General features: G+C 37.9%; 1 protein-coding gene across 1 annotated transcript in view; it reads right to left on the minus strand.

The window, feature by feature from the left end:
* Window positions 1–2,019: 2,019 nt before the first annotated feature.
* Gint3 (GDI interacting protein 3) overlaps window positions 2,020–19,838 on the minus strand; it is a 32,434-nt gene continuing 14,615 nt past the window's right edge. The window contains exons 6-8 of the mRNA XM_083131935.1: window positions 15,008–15,165; window positions 12,921–13,050; window positions 2,020–3,927 (exon numbers count right to left, since the gene is read on the minus strand). Of these exons, the coding sequence (XP_082988061.1) occupies window positions 3,658–3,927; window positions 12,921–13,050; window positions 15,008–15,165 (558 nt within the window). The 3' untranslated portion in view covers window positions 2,020–3,657. The remainder of the gene's footprint in view (window positions 3,928–12,920; window positions 13,051–15,007; window positions 15,166–19,838) is intronic.

The following is a 19,838-nucleotide window of genomic DNA, read 5'->3' on the forward strand; positions in this document are numbered from 1 at the left end:
GAGAACAACTCCACTTTCGAGTGAGAGGACCCGCTCCGCTTGCTGCGAGAGGTTTCCTTCCCCTATCAACCTGCGGCACCCCGCCAGGGTAGTGTGGCGTTGGGTTTCCAGACAACATACGGCGACCAGGCCCTAAATAAAATTAGGTCCCCATACTCCCCATTGGCGCCTCACTGTGAGGAATGAATTGGATGTTCCCTGCTACCCCCCTTATCTCTTCGAGTATAAAGGTGGTACAGGTAAATGCACGTGAGTGGTAAGGGTAAAGGTAAAGACACGTGAGTAAGTGTGCTAACAGACATCTTTGTGATACGATTATAATAAACTGTTACAGATATATATATAAACCTGGTTTAGTCTTTCTTTACACCCAGCAAGCCCTGAGATATTTCTGAGTCTTTGTACTACGACTGAATCAGTTAGCACATATGGGTAAACTTTTGCCGACCACCCAACTGCAGTGTTTAGCGTGTTGAACGCAGCCAGTACCAGTACTCCTGCGCCGTGGTGCTGAGCACTGCGTGGGTGGACGTTGCAAAATCTTCGAACAGAAAGTAATTGTATAAGCAACTTAGTTACTTTTCAAGTACCAGTAACTGTAACTGTGTTGTCTAAAGTAACTCTAATTGCAACTTGGTTATTTTTTGAACACTCAACACATGCTGGTCCCAAGGAAATTGGCGGTAGTGCATCTGCAAAGAAAGATCTTTTGTGCATGCCACCTGGGGACAGTTAGTGTGTGCCTGTCAAGTAGGGAGTCATTCAATGTGAAATCAACAAATGAAGAGGCACTTTTCAGCCACACACTTGTTGAATCATTTCAATTTGCATACTGAAAGGGCCATCCGAGGGAGGAACCTATGCAAAGTTGCCAAACCATATCTATTACCGAAATTACAAGGGTGCAAAATGTGCAATTTCGACCAATTGTTTCATCACATTGTTAATTTTAAATTGCAATATTTTGGCAATCTGGGAACCTATAGAAGTGATTCAGATGCCGTTGGAAACGTCTTGAATAACTCTTTCACACGGTATTACATGCAAAATATTATCTGGGGAGGGGGGTTAAGGTGGTGTAATCAAAATTTGGCTGTCCAAAACGGATCTTTGAATTTTTTCAAGAAAACATGTCTTATATGTACTATTACTTGTACTCAACAACTATAGAGTATTTGAAAATGGGATGCCAATGAGACCTAGAGTTGTTCTAGATTTAGGTCAGGTTAGGGTAGAAGGCTTTCAGTATCTTCTTACCTAATATATGAAAGACATTTAACTGCTAACCATTCACCATAGACACTTGATTGCTAGATTATATGTTATCTTAGGTAACAATTTAGATTTTTACCACGAAAAGGAGATTCAATTCAGACCCTCTCCACCCACCAACTAACTTTAACCTTTAGAGGACAAGAAACTCTCCTGCTTGTTAGTCCCTTCCAGACAAGCACTTTCCAGCCGCATGCTTTTCGAACTTGGAGCACAAAGTCCAAAAAAATCGTAGCTCGAGAACTAATTTTCGTAGAGAGATGAAATCAGCTTTGTATTTTTCGGAATGACAGGGCTTTTAGCGAAGGTGAAATTTATACATTTTGACTTCCCAATAGTGAAAGTCAAAGGAAGAAGAAAATCGAAAATTAAAAAAAATGTATGTAGCAGTGGTACATTTCTACTACAATGCAAATAAAGACATTTTGAAATTGCACTTGCTAATAATAGTAACAACAGATATATTATTTTGCAATTCGAGAATGTCATACCTTTATATGTATACAAATTCACAAAATAGACAACTGAGATATCATGTGTAGTTTTGAAGAAATTACGCATTAATTGTTACCACATGGAGGTGGTAAAACAGCTACCACTCAGCAGCCCAAGATTAAAAAAATAGAAAACAATTTAAGAAACTAAAATATGATACAGACTCTTAATTTCATAGTAAGTTGATGCAATTTAAAATGGTGTTGTGGCTATGGACCTAGACAGTTTTGGGGCAATGAAAACCCATTACAATTCTGTATACTTCAGTTTTTATTGAATATTTTAATGAAGTAATTCAAGACTGCTATTACATGGACAATTTCAACTTCAGATTCCCTGAAAGGTACAAAACAAAACAAGATTTTTTTATTAAAAAAATATATGATTCTATCAATCAAAATTAATTACAATTTGTAAAAGATTGAAACTAGAAATTAATCCAAATAAAGATTAGTACACTTATGCATGTTAATACATGTTTTACATGACTCTTAACAAAAAATCTGTTTTATATGATTTGTTCAGAAATCATGAATTGAACAGTATGGCTGATATTCTTTTAAACAGAGCTTGTATGTAGTCTTTGTCGAGTCCAAAGAAAATATGACTATCAGAGAGAAAATACACGCTTTTTCATATCTAGCAATTTTTGCACCTGCAGAAATTATGTAATATGAACAGCATATTGGCCAATGTTGACAAATAAAAGTAAGACTGACGTTTTTTCTGCGGTCTCTTAATATAGAAAAAATATAAGTAAAGTAAACAAATTACCAAACAGAAAAACAATAAATGTTCAATATTTCAGCTATGACTAACACCAGCATCATCAATATATTTCTATTAAACAGCCTTTTATTAACATTTCAAAAACGCCCTGTAACTTTACCTGAGTTTCAAAGTAACTTTATAACCATGTTACAATTGGTACCTTTCTTGTTGTGCTTCATACCTTTTGCCGTCACAACCTTCCTTCACAAAAATTTGAAACATGCCAAAAGCAATCTACATAACAAGTCATAAATACAACAGTAAATATATACATTAGCAACCTATGCTCGCTATTAAACATCTAATATATCTGAACAAAATTTACAAATATATTGTACTTTTTACAAGATGGAAGTAAATAGTTCACCTATTTTCATGATCTATCAAACTAGGTCTCATAATCAAATGATACATTTTTTTAAAGTGTCAATTTCCAGAAACATGTTTTACAATTACATGTATTCTAAGCTGTTTTCCTTCAACAAATGATGAAAACCAACACAAATAGGAATTTTAAAGAATACATATTCTGAATAATTGAAGCTGTATTTATCTTCTATGTTCCAGTACTCAAAGTAAATCCATTAATTTTGACTAATTATTGTTCATAAATGTAAAAAAGGGTGCAAGCATGACACATGCACACAACATGTTTAAGTATACATTCACATTTAAAATTTATATCTGTTGTGAACACATTAAAAAACATTTAAAATACTGAAAAATGTATACATATTTTTACCAGTGGAAATATGCAAGTTACTGCTATGGGTTACATAAATATATTTAGCCGTTTAAAAAGAGTAGATAAGTGAGAAAATCAGAAATGAAATTTGCTTGAAAAATTACTGGACTAGAAAATTATTCACATCAATGTGATCAGCAGAGAGCCTGTACCTTAGGCCCAAGCTAATACCATAATATCGATGTAATATATTTGGCATACTATAAAGATACAATATATCTTGAAGTACTTTTGTTTAAAAAAATATTGAAGGGAGGACATGTAAGCAAAGATTACTTTGACAAAGAAAGAACTGGGAGCGCAAATGATAAGATTTGCAGTCTACATGTACTGAAATTATCAGTAAAAACCATTGTCAAAATTACATACAATAATCACAACGGTGTGACCAATGCTAATATTTCTTCCTTGAGGTATCCGAACTCCTTGTTCGTTTGAAGTTGGACATCGTTAGCCACGGCCTCATCCCAGGCAAAATTCAATATGCTTGCAGGCACTAAGTGGAGATCCAGCAAGGTGGTATCTTGTTCATCCAGTTTTATCCCCGTTGAAGTAGACAGCATGAAAGGCATCCAGTCACTTGATAAATTTTCTCTTACAAATTCTATCACAGCCGAGAACTTTTCGTACACCCTGAAGGTTCCCTATAGAAAGATAACATTATTTACAACAAATTACTGTATAGTATGAAAGTAAATGTATGTATTGTGTCTCCAATTATTCACACGCACCAGGCAAGTCTGTAACTTTGTAATAGATAATGCTTTTACACAAACTATTAATACCACATCACGAAAATGCATGGCGAGTCGAAAGGTGACTACCTTGATACCTTGAAAATTTCAAATGGCAAAGGTCAGACCTCCCCGGATGACATAATGGTAACGTCATTGCTTCGTAAATGTGGTTCCAGGTTCAATACTCGGAAGGTACCTGGAAGAGGGGTGGTGGGTAAAGGCAGCTGGAGTGTTGAGCTGATCACATTAAATCCAAAAATGGTAGAGATCAAGAACAGGTGGGGCCCTACCTCCATGCACACTCAACGTGCCTTCATTTCACGGTGCAATGCACAGCTTCTACCTTTTTTTATGTTATTATAAATCATCGAGAACCAAAAGCCCATTATCAAAATTATCCAAATTTAAAATGCAAAAGTGGTGATGGCTACATATGTTTTCTGTCAAGTAAAAGGTCCTCTATCAGATCAACTCATAATCTCATACTTTTGTACACAAGGTTTATGTCTACGAACAGGACTAGGGTCAGAAATTACATAATACAAATTATAAACAACATAACAGATTAATTTAATGACCAATGAAAACAACATAATGCATTCATTTAATGTTCTAACACCGTGATGTGACATTGGAGTGGTTCAAAAATCCAGATGTACGAGTTTCCATTCTCCTCATGGATATTTTTATTCCTTCACATGTAACTAAAAACTCTCCAAAATTTATTCCAAACAATATTTAGGGGTCACCCCAATTTATATTTTTTATCTAATTAAGTTGCATTTAGAACCCATAAAGACAATAAAACATTTAGAAGACAATAAATTTGCTTTTGATAATATTGGGAAAAAAAAATCTATGGGTTTCTACTATATGAAGAAGCAACTATATCTCTTCTTCATCCCTTTTCTGAGTTTCATCATACTTTTGTAATAGGGCGATGCCTCGTTCCGCTGTGTTATTCACTACTTTCATCTGTGAGATCCTATGATGAAGTTAATTGGAAACAGAATCGTCCGTCCATTCCTTTCGATGTTTTTGCAGAAAGATTTGAGATCTTGTTTTACTTTCCTACATCAATACATCAAAGAATAAAGAGGTCATTTTGTCGCAAGGTTTGCTAACTTCAGATTATCCACTTCATCTATGATCTGCAGACGTCGAGCGGAGATCGAAGATCTTGTAAATTCTGAGTCATTTTCTCTTTTGTTTCCGTGGTCACTTCATCATTGAAAAAGGCAACTGCAACCAGGTGTCAAAGAAGCTAAAGACAACATATTGTGGCTGCGTGCATATTACTAACTATATAATATAAACAATACTAAAAATAGTATAAAATTAGTTTAAAAAAAACTACTTACGTAAGTGAGTATGCAATTGTTGAAGAACGATGTTTCAGGGTACAACTGCCCCCTTCATCAGGTTCACAATTCTTTCTAAGCACTAAAACATAATGCTGCGTTGTAAAGTGTAATATGAGGATTAGGTAGAGGGTTGGGATAAAAACACTTAAAAACTGTCCTTGACATATTTCAATTTAAAAAACCTCACTATTTAAAAGACCCATTAAAGCTAAAAACACCCGTATCCATCAAGATCCCTTAGAAACGGGAACTCGTAAAAAAGTTAAAAACATGCACGATTGCACAGCTGGCACTGGTAAAACAACTACAATCGGAGAAGAGGTGAAACTTATTTCCCCTCTATCCCATTCTTACTCTCCCCTCCATTTACGTCACCAATCCAGCACAAACTCACGTTCTACACCCGCAGCTCTGACGACTTCCAGAGTAACATGGAATCTAATGTTAGGTTCTTTTTTCATTGCTCTCAAAGCTCATTTTCAACTTTCTATGATATTCCTCCCTTCCCATTATGTTCTCTTTATCCGATCTCATTAGGTATACCCTTCTATCCTTAACCCATTTTTTTACTTTGCGCTAACGCAAAATGAGCTTTGAGAGTGACAATTTTGAGGAAATCACGGGGAACCCGATTAACAAAATTAAGAATGAGGTCAGAAAAGGGATCAAAACTAGTATTGCATTAGGAAGCGGGGAAAAAAGAAACTTATAAAACACGTCAAAGAGGGTGGGATTCCAAGGGCTTTCGGTATACCCAAGATGCATAAAATAGGTGTCCCCTTGAGACCCATAATCCCAACATATAAACATCCAGGTTACGGGTTAGCCAAAGTCTTAGTGAATAGGGTTAATAAAGTGAACGATTCCACCCAGTTCAGTGTCAAAAACTCGTTGGAAGTTAAGAAATTAATTAAGAGCATTGAAATTGAGAAAGAGAATGAAATTAGCAGCTTTGACGTGGTCAATTTGTATCCAAGTGTACTCAGAGGGAAAGCAGCCGATTGTCTACAGAGATGGCTATTAGAAAAAGGGGTTGATATATTAATAGCTTGGGAACATGTTAGATGGTTTACACTGGTAATTGGATATAACTTTTTCTATGTGAATGATCGGATGTATAGGCAGAAAGAGGGGCTAGCAATGGGCAACCAGGTTTCTGGTATTGTAGCCAGCATCTTCATACACTATATAGAAAAGGCTGCTCTGTTACAAACAGGGGTTGCTATCAAATTTTACGGGAGGTACGTCGATGATATACTAATTATAGGAAAGAAAGGAGATCTTGATAATGTTTTTGAAGAGTTAGAAAAACAAGACCCACGGATTAAATTCACAAGGGAAAACCTTGTAGACGATATGATTAATTATTTGGATCTTAGTATTACAAAATCGGATAAGGTAATAAAGACCGGTGTGTACCATAAACCGCTTAGCCGAGGACATGTACATAAATAAAAAATCAGAACATCCTGGGAAAATAAAAACAAACGTTTTTCTCAATTTCTTCATTAGAGCAAGAAGATTATGCAACAAAGAGGACAAAAAAGAAAAGGAAGTAGAATGGATTATGGAGGTGGGAAGAAAGAATGGGTTCACCAAACATGAATTGAATAGGATAGCCGGAAAAGCACATAAAATCATCAAAAGAGAGACAAACATAGACACGAATGAGAAAAACGGGAAAGAGGAAGAAAAAAGTAAGGGGATAGTTAGTTTTGTTGGGATCCCCTACTTCAAAAGGGTATCGGAGAAAATTGAAAAAACGGTAAGGGAATATGGGATTAAATGTGGGATGAAGGGCCCCCCGGAATTTGGAAAAACATTTTACAGAGTAGAAAAAGTGGGATAAAGGGAAAGGAAATCCCGAGGGATTTCAAGGTGAATACAGAATCATATGCGAATATGGAAAAGAGTATATAGGACAGACGGGTAGAAGCATGTGTGTAAGATGGGGTGAACATGATGATGACATTAGAGAAGAGTTCCCCAAAACAGGGCTATCAGAGCATATAATCGGGAGCAGGCATAAAATTATCAAGAGGGAGGTTATCAGAAAAGAAGGGAATAAATTGAAAAGAAATGTTTACGAGGCTGCAAATATTTGCATGGGGAGAAATGTAAAACTTAATCGGGATGATGGTAACTTGGAAGAGGGATGGCTAAGGCTTTTCAAAAAGTGGGACAAAGTAACCAAAAAAGAACCTAACATTGGATTCCATGTTACTCTGGAAGTCGGCAGAGCTGCCTGTGTAGAACGTGAGTTTGTGCTGGATTGGTGATGTAAATGTAGGGGAGAGTAGGAATGGGATAGAGGAGAAATAGCTTTCACCTCTTCTCCAATTGTAGTTGTTTCACCAGTGTAACTTTTTTACGAGTTCCCGTTTCTAAGGGATCTTAATGGATATGGGTGTTTTCAGCTTTAATGGGTCTTTTAAATAGTGAGGTTTTTTTAAATTGAAATGTGAAGGACAGTTTTTAAGTGTTTTTATCCCAAACCTCTACCTAATCCTCATATTACACTTTCCAATTATGTTTTAGTGCTTAGAAAGAATTGTGAACCTGATGAAGGGGGCAGTTGTACCTTGAAACGTCGTTCTTTAACAATTGCATACTCACTTACGTAAGTAGTTTTTTTAAAACTAATTTTATACTATTTTTAGTATTGTTTATGAAGCTAAAGACGTCCGCAAAATACTCCTTATGTCTTGGTAGCCTCAATCCCATTCATATATGTCTTGAGGACACTCAGAAATGGGATATCATTCAAGGAAACTTGAATTCCAAGAGGAGCGTCATTGCACTGTTTGCTGTAGACCAAGCTCACAAACAAAGTTTAGTCAGTTATATTCCTGATTTCTCGTGCAATTGATGCCAATATAGGAACATCTTTAGCACATAGGTACATTTGGTCATCCACAGATGAGTAGTGGTAATGTCGTCGCCTTGTAGTCAAGGGGTCCCAGGTTCGATACCTGGTAGACATACGTAGTAGTTCTGATCCTACATTAAACTGTAGATCCAGTCCCGTTAGTCTTTCTGTGCATTAAGTGGCAAAAAAAAAAAAATACTCATCCATTGAGCACGATGAGTTGCACCAGGAGCTCGAAATGATTCATTTCCACTTCTTCCTCCAAGAAACAGAAGATAAAGGAACAGAACTCCTTTATAATCATCCTTTGGTTGCTGGACATCAAGAGCAAGTGGCAAATAATTTACCATCTCTTGCTACAACATTCTGAACATCGGGTGCATTTAGGTGGCAAAGATCTCACAATAAGCGATGACATACTTCATCCTCAAAAAATAAAGATGTGTATAATAAGAGTCCATCAATTAAGTTAAAATTCCACCCACATTTAAGTCGGAAGTATAGGTGTGTATATATGTGTGTGTGTGTATATATATATATAATGGATAAAAGCAAGGAGGGCCAAAAGGGCTAATAAAAATCAAAGAAGGTAAAAGGAAACTCACCAGACAGTAGAAAAATTCAAAATTTTCGCTAATTTCATAGCATCATCGGTGTGAGGAGAAATAGACGGAACTGGAAGTTGGGGCCCTGCAGAGTTGCCAGGTCCCCATCGAAGAAGAAGCGGTGCATAGAACGAGGCCTTGTTCAGGCCAGGTGGAGTGGTTGCACTCATGGCCGTTATTTAGGCCCTCTCCCATCTTTTGCGAACAGAGGTGTTGGCTGGTTGGGGTAGGAGATGGATGATCGAACAGAGGTGTTGGCTGGTTGGGGTAGGAGATGGATGATCGCTACCCGGAAGCAGTCGTTGAAACTGATGTTGTGGTGGTTGGTAAGGACGGCGACAGTGAAATCCAGGTTGTGGGTGGAGGAGCGGTTGTTATTGAGGCGGAGGTTGAGGGCCATTGATGTTTCCCCCAGGTAAAAATCACCACAGATGTTGCAGGTGAGGATGTAGATAAGGTTTGAGGCATGGCAGGTCCCTTTGGGATGGAGGGTAAATTTGCCAGTGGCCGTGTGCACCTGGAGGGTGTGAGAAGTGATGAGGATGGGGCAGGTCTTGCACCTGGGGCGGTTGCATTTATGGGCAGGGGGGTGTTGGATGTGTGGTGAAGGAGTGTTGTGGACCAGGATGTTTTGGAGGTTGGGGGGGGGGGGGCGTTTGAAAAAACACTCTGGGTTTGTCGGGAAATATGTTTTTGGTTTCAGGAGCACTGTGGAGAATTGGGAGAAGAGAGTGCAGTGTGTGCCTGATTTTGTTGAGGTGGGGATGATATTGGGTGATGAGTGCAGGTGGGTTGGTGGCAGCAGGTTTCTTGGTGGTAGTTGTATGTAAGGCAGCTCGCAATATTTGCTTGGTGACCAGGATGGAGGGATATCCACGGTTAACCAGGGCCTGGTGTAGGCTGAGGTTATAATTCTGGCGGGAGGTGGGTGAAGTGTTCAGGTGCTGTCCCCTGAGGGCCAGAGAATGGCTTTTTTGGTGTGGAATGGGTGGGAGCTGGAGAAGTGTAGGTATTGCATGTGGTTGGTGGGTTTTATGTGGATGGAGGTAGTCAGGTGTCCTCCCTCGACGTGCACGTCCACATCCAGGAAGGTGATCTGGTTGGGGGAGTGCATCCAGGTGAATTTGAGGGAACGGAAGTGGTTAAGTTGGTCCAGGAAAGCTGACAAGGATGCTTCTCCATGTGTCCAGAGCATGAAGATGTCGTCGATGAAGTGGAGCCAGAGGAGGGGTTGGAGGGGTTGGGTAGCCAAAAACTCTTGCTCAAGTTTGCCCATGAAGAGGTTTGCATAGGATGGGGCCATTCTGGTACCCATGGCTGTACCTCGGATCTGTAGGAAATTTTGGTTTTCAAAGGTGAAGTTGTTGGTGGCCGCGGTGGCTCAGTCGGTAACGCGTCTGACTACCATGCTAAAGGTCCCGGGTTCGATCCCCGGCCGGTTCAAATCCGGGAACTTTTCTAACGATGGAAGCGGCCCCGGCGCCCACCCAGCGTCGAATAACATGGGTACCTGGGGGAAACCCTGGGGGGTAAAGGCGGTCAGGGGCGTGATGCTGATCACATCACCCCAACTCACGACCGGATCAAGAAAGTGTGGGGCGTTACCCCCACACCCCTTATACGCCTTCATGGCGTGGTGCTAAGCACAGAGGAACACTTTACCTTTTTTTTTTTTTTTTTTAAAGGTGAAGTTGTTACAAGTGAGGACAAGGTGGGCTAGGTGGGTCAGGAAGTTGGTGCTGGGGTTGCGAGGTTTGGGTCTGCTATTGAGATAGAATTCTATGGAGCGGAGGCCATGGGAGTGAGGTATGTTGGTGTAGAGGGAAGTGACATCAATGGTGGCAAGGATGGTATTTGGGGGCAATGGTGGGAGGGTGCTGATTTTCTGGAGGAAGTGGTTGGTGTCACGGAGGTAGGAGGGCAGAGCTTTCACAAGAGGCTGGAGATGGGAGTCAACAAAGGCTGAGATTCATTCTGTAGGTGAGTTGTAGCTGGACACAATGGGTCTACCAGGGTTGCCAGGTTTGTGGATTTTGGGCAATAGATAGAAGGTGGGGGTGCGGGGATTGTCAGGTATTAACATGGCGGTGGTACGAGCTGTTAGGCCTTCAGGGGGGCCACGGGTGTGAATGAAGTCCCGGATTTTGGTGAGGTGTTCGGCAGATAGGTCAACTGTGGTGGGTTTGTAGGTGGAGGGGTCAGCCAGCTGGCGGTTGGCTTCCGCCAGGTAGTCTTGAGAGTTCAAGACCACCGTGGTGGACCCCTTGTCAGCTGGGAGGATTTTGATGTTGTGGTTGTTGCGGAGGTCTCTGAGAGCTTTCTGTTGGGGGGGGTTTGAGGTTAGGTTGGTTGTGAAAGTTATTTAAGAATGAGCTGTCAGAGGTGGTGGAAATGACGGCAGTGATGTATCTTTCCAAGGGGTGGTTGGTGGGCAGGGGGTGTGGATCTTGGGAGGAGGGGGACTAAATTGAAGGAGGCTCGGGTGGGTTTCACTGGTAGTAGTTTGGAGTGAAGGATTTTTGGCCCAGAAATGTTGCCATCGGAGGTTGCGAGCAAATGTGTGTATGTCAAAAAGTAGGCGGAATTGGTTGGGGGGAGTTGTGGGGGAGAAGGTGAGGCCTTTGGATAAAACAGCTATTTCATCAGTGCTCAGTTTATGGCTGGATAAATTGAGTACAGTCTGGTTGTTTTTGAGTGGGTTAGGGTCATTGGTGGTCATGGATCTGGTAGGGGTGGGTTTGTCCGTGGACTGGAAAACCAACCAACCCCCCCCCCCCCCCCACCACTCACAGTTTTTGACAAGCCAGGCGAAAGAACCATTTTTTTTTTGTGGTACTGTCAACCCTTTTTTTCCCTTCGGGACCTGGCAACACTGCAGGTCATGATTACTCTTCCCTCTAGTCACTTAGTTATACAACGTCTCTGTACTCCTGAAGATGTGATATACCATCACGAAAATTTGAATTTTTTCTTTGTCCGCTGAGTGTTTCCTCTCTCCTCTTTCACTTTTTATATATATATATATATATATATATATATATATATATATATATATATATATATATATATATAAATAATGGGGAAAATATTTTGGATTACTTTCATTATTTCCACAAACATTTTGGAATCTATCCGTTGAGAAAAAAAAATGTATACAATGGCGGAACCTCCAAATATGCATCCATCAAGTTAGCATTGTACAGACAAGTAAGTCAGTACTAGAGGACAAAAATAAAGTATGTGGAAAAATGTTTTGAGCTACCTCACTTTTTGCTATCATAATTTGGACCACCTTAATATGGCATGTATGTCACATTTGGTTTTTTTCAAGTGTTGAAACATAATTCAACTCAAGTAGGTACAAGTTTTGAGTGCTACATGAGCCATGAGGCATCCTATTAGTAAAGTTTAATTTAATTCTGGCTATATTTATGGGGGAGAGGGAAGAATATTCTGCCGAAGAAAATAGCACGGCTTTTATGTTAGAAATTATTTTTCTCCAAAAGTATAAACAGCAAGTGCACAATTCTTGCCACAAGAATTGAAAACATATCAGGAAATGTGCAGATCCTGTTTGAACCCTCATGTTCTGGGTTCTACGTGGGGCCTATGATTAAATTTCTTTTAAAAAAAAATAAGATTTAAAAATTTTGTCTTCTACTTTTACTTAATACATGGAAATTGTTTTTTTCTTCAACCATAGGCTTGTAGCCTAATCTGCACTGAAAAGCAGGGCTAAAATTTGTAACTCTAGTGATCTAGTGATACTAAAAATTTGTATCTTGGTAACTATGAGCACATGCGTAATTTTAAACTTCCCGCTGAAAATACGCCCGGCATGGGTAAAACAGCCACGACATTTAAAGGTTAATGGCCAAAGAAAATAAAAACGTTATGAATGAAATTGGAGCTATAAACAATAAAGAATATTATAAGCATGCTACAAGTTTATTGCAATGAATCAGAATTTCCAATCACAAGAAAAATGATTATGTTAAAATGCAGAGGAAAGTTACAACAATGTAGAAACATATGAATTTTCACATCTAAATTATAAATTACCTGTAGTAGTATTCCATCTGGAAATCTTACTCTGATTAAGGCATATCTGTACCTCCTCAATTCCCTCTGTTCTTCCCTTTCCCTCATAGCTTTGGTTCGTAACATCAGACTTTTCTCCACACCTTCAGCCCTACAACATAACAAAAAAAGGAATAAATAACTAACGTTTTCCTCACCTCTGTAAAATCAGGTGTGTAAATACACACGGGCACCGCAGAAATAGTTAAAAAGCCAACATTTCACTAGCACATAAGGAGCTATTTATATACTTAATGAAAGTAATATTATTATTATAGGGATGGGCCGATATGAAATTTTGACCAATACCGATATAAAATTTACTGATACCGATAATCTACGGATCCGATATAAAGTTAAAAATGGTCCTTGAACCCGAATGGTTCATTGACCTCTTTAATAAATGTTTGTTTCGAGGCGACTTCAGTGCAAAAGAAGTTGCATATTTAGACATTCACTTCTTTCAAAAATAGGGCATTGAGATTATCCATAAAAATTATAACAAAATGGCAGAAGTTTGCACTAAATTATAAGATATTTATAGATTTATCAGATCGGTAAAACAATCGGTAATTTTATCGATAAACCGATATGCCCATATCCAAGACCCAATAACTGGCCTCTATTAAAAATAGTGCTTAGCATAATGTCATGTGAAGGCAGGGCTCCCTGTTTGAATCATAACAGTAAGGAAAGTAAAACAAAATCATGTGTGTAAATTGCACGAAAACTTTACGTCTCATCTTTCTTTATTGTGTATTTGCCTATGTCTAATATGAGAATGCATCAGCAACAAGGTTCACACTTATTTTGTCAAAACAAATTCACCATTTCATCCAGATACCTTGAAATAGATCTCAAGATGTGTAATGTTTTGTCCTACCAAATGTATAGTATATTTTTATAGCATAACTATGAAAACCACGACTCCAGACTCACCACATGGACAAAAGCTAGGTACGTAGGTTATTTTATTGGTCGATAAATGTCAAGTCTTTTCTTTCATCTGGTTGATTGATTTGGTGTTTTAAGTCCACTTTATGCACAGTAAGGCTAATTGGGACTGGACCTACAGTTTTAAAGTGAAATCCGAATTACTTGTGCCTCCACCGGGTATCAAACCTGGGACCCCTTGATTACAAGGCGACGACGCTACCACTGTGCCATCAGGGAGGCCCCTCTTTCACCTGGGAATTGATTGAATAAGATAGCCAGATGTCTGGCACACTTGGTGCTGCTCTCTGACATGACCAATGTTGCCAGTATACCTCATAATTTTGAAAACACATACTTTTTTATGAATATGTCGTAATTAACCCCATAAATCATCTGTAATGCATAAAACTTTATCCTTCCTTTTTCAATTCAATAAATACCCACAGCGACCATTGATACACGTCGAAAATTATTGCAGGCGACTCCATAGCCATCTTATATTCATGTATTTTTTTTTTACTTCATACAAAAACTTTTTTTTACACCTTAGTAACTTTTCCCCCATATTGAAGGTTCATGTAGAGAATCATTTTCTTGCTTAATGTTTAAAAAATACTCACATAGACAAAGTTAATACCAGGTGCAAGGTTCATGCCTCTATTGCTTCTTGTACGAAAGTTACATGTGTTCAAAGTCTCGGTTGCATGATTTTTCAGACACCGGTTATCAAAAACATAAAAGTTTAACTTTCATTGAATTTATCAGAAATTGAGATATCTGTTTGGCGGTTATGCGGAGATAGATATCTCATTAGAATGAATTAACACCAGGTAAGTTCTGGAAGGATTTCCAAGCTTTCAAGAGCTAACGTCACTCTCGTCTTCAGGGGTAGTAGTGACAGCCTGGTCAGTAGTCTTATAGAATCTATTCTTCATTTGTCACAAGGAAAAGTTATGTCATATGAGAGTTATATATGTGAAGTTTCGTTCATGTTATATGTAAAGTAACATAAACAGAATAAGGAATGGGGTGTAACATGATCAATATAAACAACTGCCAACAAATGAAAAATGTATACATTAAAATTGAAATGGAATTGGAAACTTGAACTGCAATTCAAATGGTTTACGCACTTTAACTGCTGCTCTCGCTTCAATTCTTCAGGAGATATATTGAAAAATACTGGTGGCAATTCAACCTGCTTCCTGGCTTGTGACGGCAGTAAAACCCTTACATTCCTATCTAATTCCAACTGAATTGGTTCACAGGTTTTCAATGCATCAGTTAAGGCCTATAAATAATACATAATTGATTAATAACAATTTGCCATAAACTGCAATCACATATACCACATTACTAATAAAGATTTGCAACATAAGTTTTCATGAGGAAACACTGGAAAACATATAGAGGTGGACTGACATGAAATTTAGCAAAACCTGACATCCTACTGATCAGATACAAGTTGCAAATGATCCACAAAGAAATTGAATGGTTCAGTTCCTTCTTTAATTAACACATGGAAACAGTGAAAACAACATGCTGTGTCTTACAAAAGAATATCTAGATAGTTACTTCAGAAAACTACAATACATAAATTGTGACCATACTAAGAAAACAATACTCTGTCATGTCCCTAATAGAAGGTATGGTGCTAGAGTTATTTACATAGCAAGATAGAATATATTTTGTGTGAAATTTGTGCACTGATGAGCATTTTCCAAAATGAATAAGCAATAACAATTTAATATATATTTTGTTAGGATGCACCTCCATGAATTTTTTATCAATGCTCATAATTCCATGATGCAACAGCCCTGTGAGGGTCACGCCCTGCTACATGGCTTTTCATTGGATAACACATGGTTGGCATGTCGAGCCCATTCACTTCTTTCTTCTGGATTTTGAGACTAGTGTGTGCTACTACTGAAGTCAAGTACTTCCCCAATTGTCCTCACAATAGGAGGTCAACATCGAAATTTTGAAACTCCTACAGGGGAACCCTAATACCCATGAAGTACATATAAGATGTGGCAGGTGGTTACCCCTACTTAGAGCCCTCTGAAGCCTGTTCCAAGCATCGGATTTTAGTGAAACTTGGTATAGAGGCTATGCAGACCACGTGGAAGTAAATGCCTATATAAAAAAGTAGTTCCAATTTTCACCGTTAGGTGAACATGTGGCACTGAAATCTGGTGCATGGTGAACAACATCCTGCTGCTGAATCATTTATCACACTTCACCAAACGGTCATTCAAGTTGAAAACTGCTGTACCAACATGTCCTCCTTCTGGCTATTGTAATTTAAGCACCACATTTCCACCTGGTGGTGAAAATTTGAACTTTTCTTTTCTTATCAGTAGAGGCATGCATATTTTGTTTTTGACAAAAACATGAAATGTGAAATAACACATTCTAATGTTAATTTTTCATGTTTCTGAAAGGTGAGAGGTGCATCTTCCTACCCTGTTTTGTTACGAAATGATGCGAAATGAACTGCAAAATGCGAAATAGACTCTTAAACACGAAATTTACCGTTTATATACCGACACGACACTTTCTGAAGTCTGAAGTATCCTGTGAGTTATGCAATTCACGGGAAATTGATTAATTCTGCTGTAAATATTTGAGAAGCAAAATTGGACTCCTTTATACAGGAATAAACTTAATATTCTGGTAATGATTTAATGTGCTATTGGAAGGGATATGTTTATTTCGTGTAATAGTACAATTTTTAAATCAAATTTTGGATTATATTCACATTTTTAAAACTAAAATGTAATTTTATATATTGCTTTTTCACCGCTATAACAGCGAAATTTCATTTTATTTACCACTTTTGAACCCTAAATTGACTGTTTTTGTACACTTCACATCATCTTATTTGACCGCCCCGAAAGAATTCTAAGTCCCAAAATCGTAAACTTAGCAACATTGCACTTCAGCGCCAGCTGAAAGTAGCCAACTTTGAGTTCGTCATTCAACTAGACGAAAAACGCTGCGGTGAAAGGATTCAATTTCGCACTTTCCATGAACTTATAAACTATCAATCGCTAATATAATACACACTGAAACTGAAATAGTAAATTGAAATAATAAGAAGAATGAGAATCGTGCGAAATTGTAACAATCCTGCGTGCTCGACTTGATATCACATAGGTTTGAAACATTGAACAGGGGTTTTCTCCACCTGGAGTAAATCGCCATCAAATTTCAGTAGAAAGAGGCAAATTTCTTAGGAGTTTATGTGACATTTTATTTACAATGCCCTGCACAATATCGAACAGATCTAAAAGAAATCATTTATTTCACGACTTGTGGAGAAAACGTGCTGGAACACAGGAAGATCGATTTTATCATAAACATCTACGTGTTTGTAAGGGAATGTTGTCATTAAGTTAACGTAGAGCAGTTGGTTAGACGCTGGTATCCATATTTTTCAACATACTTGAAAGGTCGCGGGTTCAAATCCCACCCTCTATTTTTTTTTGTGTGTGTGTGTGTGTGTGTGTGTGTGTGTGTGTGTGTGCTAAACAGAGACAATTGATATTTCAACACTGTAAAAATATCCGATGCACACTTCAAGGGATGTCTCTTCTGCACATTTTCTCCCTAAGAAGGTTAATGCTTATTCAGTTGCTTGCCAGGATTTAAGGTTAAAACTTTTTGTATTTTAGCTATTCTTCATAAGCTGAGTTAACACACATTATGACTAATTTACATATAATATATATGCATTCAGGATGCTGTAGGTAATGGTATTTAATCCTGGGTTCGAATCCTGGTCAGGCATGGGTGTTCTTTGTAAGTGTTCCTTCATCAATTTCATCATCCCATCACCCATTCTCATCTTCGCGATTAACCAAAAACGTCACAAAGGCGAAGTAAATTAAACCAAATCATCAATCAAGTAATGGAATTTAAGATAAGTATTGTGTACGCTCTTCACTCCACACCTAAAATATTAATTATTTCAAAATACTAACACACAAACACACACAATTATAATAGGAAATAATCCACTACATTGATGTATTGAATTTTTGTAACGAACGAGAGAGTTGAATGTATTCAATTCGCTAAGACTGGTTATGTTATGTCGTTTATTTAGTAATGACAGTTCTTGTTCCCCTCACTTCGATCTTCCAATGCATCTAAATCTAATAATAAATCCCCAATAAACGTAAGTAAATACCTTTTGCGACCGAGGCCGATGCAATAAAAATCTACTAATAACTATTTATATATTACGTGACATCTAATAAATGCAAAACTTGAGAATGATCATTAATTCGGCACTGCTTTATATCCAAAATACTTGTCTAATTTCAACAAAATAATACTGTTATTTCAACAGAAAGTATATCTAACGAACTTTCCACCAAATTCGCAATATTCAAAACAGCCACCCTCAGACTTGCTTATACGTTACTTGATTCTGCCATTCCACGTGGCACGTGATTCAGTAATATCATTGAAATGGTTTCCGAAAATTCTAAACGCTTCATCATTACTTCCACCTCCTGAAATACACAGAGAGATCATCCAAGAACAGTATATATATTTTACGTCCGATGCCATACTCCTTCCGAAAATAAAATTCGGCAGCATGAGGAATCGCAGTTACAACCACGCTTGCCAGTAATAAGCACGTTATCCGTCATCCCTTCAATCCCTGAAGATAACACAGCTCTCGAAACCTCGGAAGCCTATCCAGAAATCACCTCGTTGATATCCCGGTAAATCCTCTTCATCAAAGTTCACATGAGTTTAGTCAAAATTTGAGCTAAAATACACTGCAAAATACCGGGCATTTCTGTAGAGAGGAACTTATCCACAATCTGTGGCAAAGAAATGTTTGGAGCACTGGCAGGTGGTTGTTGCCGCAACCATGTTAGGAAACTTTTTGTCTATTTCCTTGTAGAACAGTTGGTAAGACGTGTATTTTTTTTTAATCTAAAATGAAAGACCACAGGTTCAAATCCTAGCCGCTCCATTTCTTTTCTGTTGAAGTGAACACAGAAAACGATATTTACTGAATACAAAAAATTTGAAATAATTAACCTTGAATATAACAGATTACTCTATGAAAAACAAATCGCATGATCACAACTCTAGAGTTTCAAGAGTATTCCTTACGCATACTTTCATTCAACTTCTTGTGTATATTTCTATAATAACATGAGGTTTTATATAAAGCAATGTGTCCCCAAAACTGTTTATTGTTCAATTTCCAACATGAACATTGAAACTTGAATGTTTCGGTGATGTTGCATTAAGACCCGAAGGAATCAATTTTATGAGTGGAATAGATTTAGTATGTGAATAAATATGATGTTTCAATCATTATTTTGGGGAGAAGATCGTTTAATTATTGTTTTTATTGTTTTTTTTTGTGGACGAAAAAATAGTGACAAAAACTTTACTAGGTATTATATAAAAAAAAACGTGAAAGCTGAGCCGGGTTTGAACCAATACCTCAAAGAGAAAAGAAGAACGTAAGAAGATGTATGCTTGTCTGAAACGTTACAACTACGCTACAGATGTTCTGAACGTGTGTGCGTGTTTAGTAATACCAAATACTTTTACACATGGATGTAAAGAGCACTCATTGTAGCACATTTGTCATAATTATTCTTTATTTATTTCTTAAATGAAAGTAATGTAATTGTAAATAATGGTTAAATTTATTTTATTATTCTTGACATCCTTTTCTGGTATGAATTCGTACGAAACTTTTCATGGCTGAATGTAATTGGAAGTCGTCTTTGAACCAACTGCAGCATCACGTGATTAACTATACCAATAGAAGACCTTATTTCCTTTCAACTACGCTCTAAACAGAGGCATGCAACATTTCTTTCTTCAACCTCGCGAAGAATGGAGCACTACAACAAATCCACAAGATAAAGGGTGATCGGTTTGATCGAGGGAGCTGGATTGTCACCTGGTTTAGCTGGCGAG

The sequence above is a fragment of the Lepisma saccharinum genome, chromosome 1, assembly GCF_977018435.1.
Source record: "Lepisma saccharinum chromosome 1, izLepSacc3.1, whole genome shotgun sequence".
Taxonomy (NCBI): domain Eukaryota; kingdom Metazoa; phylum Arthropoda; class Insecta; order Zygentoma; family Lepismatidae; genus Lepisma; species Lepisma saccharinum.